Below are 8,816 nucleotides of genomic sequence, written 5' to 3' on the forward strand. Positions count from 1 at the left end.
GCGTCTCGGGGCTGAGGAGTTGTTTCATCGAGTGGTTTAATTCTGCCCAGGAGGAGCTGGTGGGGCGGCAGTGCCACATGTCACACTCCCCCATGTCACACTCCCCCACGTCACAAAACCCACCAGCCCCCGACGGGATGCGGTGGTGGCTGGGGACACTGGGACAAAACGTCAGGAGGGTTCACGGAGCATCACAGCAAGCCCCGGTGTTGCGGGGGCTCGGGAGACTCAACCGAGTGATCGGGCCCAGCCCCGGTCCCCCGGGGATTTACAGCCTTGGGGACAGGGATGCACCGAGAGGGACAGAGGCGCAAAAGGGTCAAGCGGCTGTTCCTTCCTGGCTGCTGCCCTGTGGATGCCGTCAGGCTGCCGGGAAGCCCCATCGCTCCTCAGCAGCGCAGGGCTGGCAGTGACGGCCAGGAAGAACAGCCTGGTGTGGTGAGCGCCTTCCGCGGGGGCTGCTGCGGGAGGCCTCGGCTCCCTCCGCATCCGCACTTGGAGCTGGTAAAAAGCGGCGTCCGGCCGTGCCGAACCGGCCCGAGGGCTGGGATGTCTCAGGGACAGCGGTGGGGAACGCGGGGAGCTCCTGGCTGGACCCCGGGCTCCGACTGCGGGATGCTGAGCCGGGCTCTGCAGGGGCGAGAGGGCAGATGGAGCCCGGGGGAGGAGGACGAGGCTCACGGAAGGGGAAGCTGGTGAACAAAAGGCCGATGTTTGCTTTTCCTCCGCCCTGCGAAACTGCGGGTAAACAAGGTGCAGAAATGGTTGAGTTCCCCTGGGATAACAAAGAGCGCTCTGCCCGCGGGGCTCGGGGCCGGTGCCCGCGGAGCACGGAGGGGAACCGGGTGCCGGGAGCTGCCCGGCTGCGCCCCGGCAGGGCTGGGGACGCTGGCAGGGGCTGGCAGAGCTGGGGACATTGCTGGTGGAGCCGGCAGTGTGCTACCACCTGCTGGAAGCTGGGAAGGAGGGAAGCCTGCTGTGGGAAAGGGTTTGTGCAAGGACGCCCTGAAAAATCGAACTGGGCGTGTCTGCTGCCCGCACATTTGAGACAGAAGCAGGGGAGGGGTTGGTCAGCGAGATCTCCAAGGTCCTGGGAGAGCAAGGAGGCCACGTTCTCTGCAGCTGCTCTTCTGTGGCTTCCTAACCTTCCCAAAACACCTCAGGCTTCCTGTAACGCTGCAGCCCTCCCATCATAGGGGCTGAAAAAGGAGCAGCCCTTCAACCCAGGTCTGGGTTGAGGCACAGAGCCCCCTGCACCCCTTGGCACCACACACCAACCTCAGCCAAAGTGGTTAAACCCCTGGAACATCCACCCCACCAGCCCTTCATCCCTTCAGGGCAGCATCCCCGGGGCTGCAGGGCGAGGCAGCGCCAGCAGGTGAACCAGACAGGCTCGGTTCTCCAGCAGTGAAATAAAAAAGTCGGGGCCCTCGCTGCCTTTCCCTGCCTCTGTTGAGGGAGCAGTGCAATTATCTTTGCAGACGCATCACTCCACGACAGAAAATAGCAGCTGAGATGGAAGCACCATGTCCCCGCGGAATCAGCTATCAATGGAAAATTACGCATTCATTACTGGGCTTTATTTAGGGGATTATTTTATTCATTGGCTCAGCTGGCACTGGCCAGCCTGGACGCCTTGTGTGGCAGAGGCCATCCCCAGCGAGGGGCTGAGGGTGCTGGGGTGACCCTGCTCCCCGAGGTGGGTGCTGGAGCAGCACTGGGCATGCAGAGCAGAGCCAGAAGAGGCCACCAGCAGCCAGGAGTGGTGCTGGACCCCCCAACTGGCTGTCCCACAGGAGCCACAGCCAGGCCCAGCCACAGCTCTGGCTCTGCTGGCTGCCACATCCACTAGTGGGTCACAGCTTGCCTTGTGTCACTCAGAGCCACCCCAGGAGGGCCGGTTTGGGTGGCCATGTGCTGCTCCAGGTGGAGGCAAGGAGGGGAGCTGGCAGCAGGAGGAGGAGAGGCCGTGCAGGGCCAGCCCTGGGTGCCAAAGGCCACTCTGAAGCCAGGTGATCCACGGGGGACAGGGTGACCCAGAGGGGCAGAGATAAGTGTGACTGGACAGGATGGGTTGGCCAAGGTGAGAGGAACTGGTGGTGATGGAGACACCCCAGCACCATGCCCAGGGGTGGCATGAACCACCTGTGCTCCTTGCTCATCTCCAGGTTTAATTAGAAACGTACTCCAAACCACAAACCTCTGCCCAGCACCAGACACAGGGCAGGTAAAGGGGGCTGTGTGTGCCACAAAAACCTGCCAAAGCCCCGAGCTGGCCAGGGGGCCCCCACAGGCCATGGGACACCTGGTGAGGCAGTGCCAGCAGCTCAGCCCTGCCCTGCACCTTCCCACAGGAGCTCCATCCTGGCCCTGGCCTGGGGAGGGCTGCAGGGGCTTGGGGCCACATGGAGCATCATGTGGCAGCCACTCCTGGGGAAAATCCAGCTGAAAAGGGATGTCCCCAACAGGAACATCCAACAGCACCAGCGTCCAAGAGATGGTCGTGCCTGGCCCCCTGGGCAGGGCCAAGCCAGGGGCTACAGCAACATCCACCAGCCCCCATTCCAGTGCTGGGGCAAGTGGGGGCAGCTCTGCCTGAGATGGCTTCAGGCTCCATCCCTGCTGCTGAGGCCACTGAGCAGTTCCCACCCCAAGAGCGTTTCACCTGTGAGTGTGGAATTAAACGTCTTTGTGTCCAGCTGCGCAGGGCGCCCCGTGCAGATGATGGAGGTAGGCAGCAGCCAGGGAGGGCCTGCAGAGCCAGGGACCACACAGCCTTGCTGAGGAGGAAAATGGGGAGCCTGACCCCAGAGTCCAGGCACAACTGGAGAAGGGCAGCACAAAGGAACTCCAGTTTTGCCCTAGGGTGAGTTCAGAGCCAGGGGAGCAGGTCGGGGACTCACATACCCCCTTGGCATCACTGCTTCCTCTGAACAACCTGGCGGAGGTGCAGCTCGCTCTCTGCCGCCACGATGGGCTGCTCGTTCTGCCGGTGGTGGCTGATGAGGTGGCTGATGCTCTCAAACAGCACGTCCTTGGTCCTCACCTGGGGCCGGGGCACAGCAATCCTCAACTCAGGAGACTTGCCCCTCATACAGCATCCAGTTGCAACACCCTGTGCCCACCCATCACCCCAGTCGCCCACCCCGTGCCCTGCCCTCACCCCCGTGCCTTGCCCTCACCACTCCCTCGGGATCCACCAGCAGCAGGTGCTTGGGCTGCCCGCTGTGCATGCCGGTCAGCACGTACTGCCCCGGGTTGGTGAGGCTGTCCCGCACCAGGAAGTCCCCGTCCATCTGCAGGAGCCTCTCAGCATCCCTCCGGCTCATCCTGCCGTGGTACCAGGGCTCCCTCCGCAGCTGCTCCTCCGTGGGGGCGACCGGGGCCTTCCGTGTCGGGGGGCTCGGCCACTGGTCCTCAATGGGGGGGCTGCTGGTCCCCCCTGCAATGCACTCGTGGAGCTTCAGGGCATCCTCAAATGGCCCTGTGGGATCCAGGGGTTGTGGGGTGTTACACCCAGGGCACCAGGCAGGGTTGGGCTGCAGTGTGGACAGACCCCCGGTGCACTGTAGTGTTGGGAAGGATGGATAAATATAATTATTCATAAATAACACAGCCAGGATGAGAACGGTCCTCCTTGCTAGGCAGACAATGCCCTTGCCTATGGATGGGTCCAGGGGTCGAGTGGACTGTTCCATCTCACCCCCCAAAATGTACGGTTCACCCCACACCTGTAACCCTCCCCTAAAACATCAGGTGTCTGTAACCCCATTGGCCCGAGTCTTGTTCCACCTCACCTTGAAGCCCCCTGATAAAGGGCTGTGAGGGGCCATACGGCCCCTTGGAACTTCCCCTTCTCTTGGATCTTCCCACTCATAGGACCTCCACCCTCTCCTAGAGCATCCTCTTGCCTCTCTCCTCACCCATCCCCTCAAGCCTTGCCACGTGCTGTGTCTGGCAGCTCCAAGCAGGACCTTTCTCCATCCCTAATAAACCTGATATCCCAAGTGCAGCCTGCAGAGATCTCTCGTCTCCCTTCACCTAAACCACCCTGGAGCCCAGCGCTCCCTACACTGCAGGGCACTGCTGTGGACTCGGCCAATGCCAGCACCCACCAGTGCTGTGCTGGGTGACCCAGACAGCTGCTGGCACAGCTTGACCACTCCACAGCACGTTCTGCACCATTTCCCCCGGGGCAGTGGCTTACTCATGTCAAAGAGGTCCTTTTTGGGGCTCTCCTCTGCCGCCCCATGAGCCAGCAGCTCGGGCTCCCAGGCGTCCAGGCTCTGCGTGTTGACGTACATGTGCTCCTCGTAGTCCCGCGGCCCCAGGCTGTGGCTGTCTGCCTGCAGGTACCCGTCGCAGGGCTGGCCTGCGAGGACGGCCGTCACCGCTGCCCAGGGCTGGGCACAGTCACAGGGACCCCCCCGGCTCACGGCTTCCCCCCACCCACAGCAGTACCCACCCTGGCTCTCCAGCTCCCAGGGCGGCCCCGGCTGGCTGCTCGGCTCTCGTCTGGCTGCTAACCCGCCCTAGGAAAGGAGACAGTCAGAGCCTTGGGGGGGCCCTGCCTGGACCCTCATAGCAAGGCCAGCAGTGGCTCCGAGGGGCTCACCTGGCTGGGGGGGACAGAGCTGGAGGGCTGAGTGCGGACGTGGCCCAGGGCTGCGCTGTGGCGGAGCCGGGAGTCAACCAGGCCCCCCGGGGGGGGCTCCTTCCCTGGGATGCTGTTGTAGTAGTCGTGCTCAGCCGCCTCCTCATCCTCCCCCCAGGCTGACTCCTCTGCAGCCAGCGCCCTGCAGCAGGGATGGGTGAGCTGGGGACACCCTGCCTGGCTCACACCATCCCCGTGCCCTGCAGTGACAGGGGTCCCCAGAGCCACCCCCAGCCAGGGGACACGGCCGGGACAGGGGTGCAGCAGGGCCCCCCGCCCCCCTACCTCTCTGGGGGTACCACCACCTTGGGGGGGCTGTGCAGGTACTGCTTGAAGCGCAGCTCAAAGGCCTGTCCCACCGTGCTGATGACGCTCTGCGCCAGCCCCTCACAGCACTCCAGGATGTGGCAGGCTGTGGACAGACAGATGGACGGTTGGAGTTCTTTCCCCCACGCTGCCATCGCTCACCAGGACCACCCTGAGCCCCCCCCCAGTGTTCTCCAGGAGGGATCTCCTCCTCCAGCCTCCACCCCCGGTGCGTTCCTCCTCCACAGAGCCCCCAGGCGTGGAGGCCGGTGTCACCTCTCTGGTTGATGGGGTCCTTGGCGACATAGGCGACATAATCTGTGGTATCCTGCAGGCAGAGGAGGAGATCAGCACTCATGTCCTGCTACTTTGTGGGGAGCAGGGCTGGAGGTGCCAGGGCGAGAGCACAGCTCATCCCCAGTGCCACGTCCTGACCCAGGCCAGGCTGCCCTGTGCCCAGCTGGCTGTCCCTGTCCCCAGCACCCTGGGGTGGCACGACTCACCATGTCCCCACCCGAGGCGAAGGAGATGGACTGCATGTGGTGGTTGGCGATGATCTGCATGGGGAACACGGCCCAGGGGGGCGTTTGCAAAGGGGCCACTGGCTCACAGGCTGGCAGGCAGCAGGACTGTGTGCCCAGGAACACTCACCTGGCGCGTGGTGGGGATCATGAGGTTCAGCCCATCCACAGAGATGTTGACAGCGATGCTCATGCCAGCGAAGTGCAGGTTGCTCTTACCCAGGATGGAGAACAGAGCTTTGTTGGGAGCCTGACAGGGGAGAGGATGGTGGGGACAATGAAGACCACCAGGACCAGGTTTCCTCAGGTGAATGAAGAAAGGGGGCATACCCCAAGAGGCCACAGGCCCACAAACTGGACAGGAACCCCTGGTGCCTTGTCCCACAGCCTTGGCTTGTCCCAGGGACGGACAAGATGAGTGGAAACTCACCTTCTTCTTCCAGATGCCCTTCACACCCGGCACTGCCTCGTACAGTCTGTTGATGGCTTCCCTGCAATGACAGACCCTGGCCTGCTCACTGCTCCAGACCCCCAGCCATTCCCAGCTGCATTCACCCCACATTGCTCTGCGGGGTCTGGTGGCACGAGCCCCCACAGCCCCAGGCACCGCAGCCTCCCCGCAGCGCTGCCCCACGTCACGGCCCAGTACGTAATCCCAGCCGGGGCCTCCTCCCTTCTCCTCTTTCCACCCATTGATCTGCGGCAGTGCCCTTCGCCCGTGTCCCTGCGTGCAGGGTGGGTCCTGCAGGACACGGCTCCCCCGGGCCCCTGCTCCCTTCCCTGCACAGGGCGCTGGGGAGGGGGAGCACCCAGGGCCGCCGGTGGCTCGGGGTGGCACTGGGGTGCAGGAGAGTGGGACTGCAGGGCTCTACCTGGTGACCTGTGTCCGGGTGTTGAAGTCCAGGGACCTCATGGAGCGCAGCACCTCAATGCACCCCATGTACTGCGGGGGAAAGCAGCGCAGCAGGGCAGGCGACCGAGAGGAGAGGCCGGGTGTTAGGGACAAGAGCCTTCCACACCAGTTCCAGGGATCACACAGCAGCTTTCACTCCCCACCCCAAAACACCCCAGCACATGCCCAGGCCCCATGCTAAGACCCCACAGCCTCTTCTGTGAGCTACAGCTTGTGATGCCTCGTAGGGGTTGGCAACGCTGGAGTCCCAAGGTGGGCTCCACGGCCCAGCAACCCCCGGCCTCCGGCCCCATCACGGATGTGATGTGCCAGGGGCGGCTGCCCCGGTCCAGCCGTGAGGGGGGGACTCGAGCGAAGGCTCTGCCCGCAGCCCTCGGGAGGAGCGGCCGGACCCACCGAGCCCCGCACACGCCTGGGGCCGGGGTCTCCGCGCCCTCCCGCACCGCCGGGCTCCGGCGGGACTTACCCGGACAATGTAGGAGACGCCGGGCCCCAGCACCCGCTCGTCGGGGTGCAGCCAGCCCTGCGCGGGTTTGCGGATGAAGCTGCCCTTACGGCTCCACTCGTCGCCGCCGGGCCGGGCCCCCGCCGGCGCCGCCGCCCCCCGCGCCCGCCCCGCCGCCCCCCGCGCCCGCCCGCCGCCCGGCAGCGCGCAGGGCGCGGCGCAGAGCGGCTCGCAGGCGCCCAGCACGGCGGCCAGCCCCGAGGGCGACTCCGCCGCGGCGGGGGCGTCCCGGGCGGCGCCGGCGGGGCCGCGGCCGAGGAAACCGCTGGAGCCGGGGAACTTCCACTGCGGCATCCGCGGCAGCAGCGCGCAGAAGGTGGTGCCGTGCTCGGGCTCCTCGCCCGCCGCGGGGCACGGCGCGGGGGCCGGCGACGGCATGGGGGCGGTCAGCGGCTCGTCGCGGAAGCGGTCATACTTGGGCTCCGGGAGCATGCCCGGGGCCGCGCTCCGCTCCGCTGCCGCCGCCGCCGCGCCGGCTCCCACCCCCCGCCCGCTCCCCCGGGGCCGCGCCGCGCTGATGTCATGGTGCGAGCGCTCCGCCGCCCGCCCGGCCCCGCATCCCCCGCCCCCGGCCCGCGGCCGCCGGAGCATCCCCGTCCCGCCCAGCATCCCCGCCCACCCGAGCATCCCCACGCACCCGAGCATCCCCCCCGCGCCTGGGCTGCCGTGGCGAGCGCGGCTCGCGGGGCCGGAGCCACCCACGCTCCGCGCTCCGTCCTGCTCTAAACCCCCCTGGCCATGCAAACCCCGCGGGGCTGGCGCCGGCCCCGCGAGTTTCCAGCTTTGCCACAGGCGCTGGGAGCCAAGGGATGCCGGGGGCAGGCGGAGGGGGTGCCGGCCCCTCCCGGAGCCGCGGGGCTGAGCACAGGCTGCGACCCGCTCGCGTTTCGCGTTAGCGGAGCGAAAGCGGCCAGCAGCCCCCGGCACTGCCCTCGCCCACGACAGGGACATTTTCCGCTCTTTCCACCTCTGCATTTCCCGGGAAGCGCTGCAGAAGCCCAGGGCTGGCCGGGGAGGCGGGGGAGGGCTCGGCCAGGCTTCGATGCACAAGCGGGCTGCCCTACTTCTGTGCCTCCCAGCCCGCTGGTCCCTCTCGCTGTGATTTCATCTGCCTCCAAAGCCAGATCTGACTCCCGCTTTGTTTGTATCTGTCTGGAGGGCTCAGGCAGTAAATAGCACAAACATTTTCTTGTTTTTTCTGCTTGTAACTGCAGCAAGCAGGGGGGGGGAAAAAATCCTACAAAAACCTTAAAGGGACTGTCTGACCTCAATCGAGCGATTCGCCCTTGCTCCTGCCCCGGGGCTGTTTTTCGAGCGGGTCAGAGAACTCCAGGCTGGAGTGCTGCACACACAGCAACTCTGCTGTGCTGGACCCTCACCTTTCACCAGCATCCCCTCCATCCCCAAAGTGGTCTTAACATTGGGGTTCCATCCCCGCAGCACCACAGGCTCCTTTCAGCGCTTGTTTTCAGCCTCCCGAGGAGCTTCCCTGGGCCTCTCTTCGGTCCAGCAGCCCCCCAGCCCTCGCGGCAAGCGGCACAAACAGCACCGGAGCCTCCCCGGGGACGGGCCGTGCCCTGGATCACACAGCCGCCTTTGTCTCCTCCTCGCTGTCTCCTGCTCCCTGGCAGGTGACGGGGTGAGAGCCAGTAATTGCTCTAAAGTGCGATCAATAAATCAAGGTAATAGAATTACATCTGCTGTTGCCATGTTGGGAACTCTCTGATCTCTCTCCTCGGTTTTGTTTTTAAGCCGCTGCAGAGCACTGGAACAAATCAGGTTTCTCCGTGCTCCTGTAAGCGGCTCCAGGAGGGTCCAAGGGGGGCTCAGGTCCCTGCCCGGCCTGGGGGAGCACGGTCCCGGGGGCTGGGGCTCAGCCGAGGGACGGCACCGCGTCCCTGCGGAGGTTACGGGCGG

The 8,816-nt window shown here is 65.3% G+C and overlaps 1 protein-coding gene across 1 annotated transcript; it reads right to left on the reverse strand.

The window, feature by feature from the left end:
• Positions 1–1,558: 1,558 nt before the first annotated feature.
• SHC2 (SHC adaptor protein 2) lies at positions 1,559–7,423 on the reverse strand. The gene is given in 14 exon segments (XM_021540152.2): positions 1,559–2,780; positions 2,908–3,046; positions 3,183–3,484; positions 4,208–4,372; positions 4,466–4,532; positions 4,616–4,796; positions 4,940–5,066; positions 5,237–5,288; positions 5,464–5,517; positions 5,612–5,731; positions 5,912–5,972; positions 6,354–6,424; positions 6,861–7,360; positions 7,363–7,423. Coding segments are annotated over 13 exon segments (1,890 nt in total). The 3' UTR covers positions 1,559–2,780; positions 2,908–2,917.
• Positions 7,424–8,816: the final 1,393 nt, after the last annotated feature.

The sequence above is a fragment of the Lonchura striata genome, chromosome 28 (genome assembly GCF_046129695.1).
Source record: "Lonchura striata isolate bLonStr1 chromosome 28, bLonStr1.mat, whole genome shotgun sequence".
Lineage (NCBI taxonomy): Eukaryota > Metazoa > Chordata > Aves > Passeriformes > Estrildidae > Lonchura > Lonchura striata.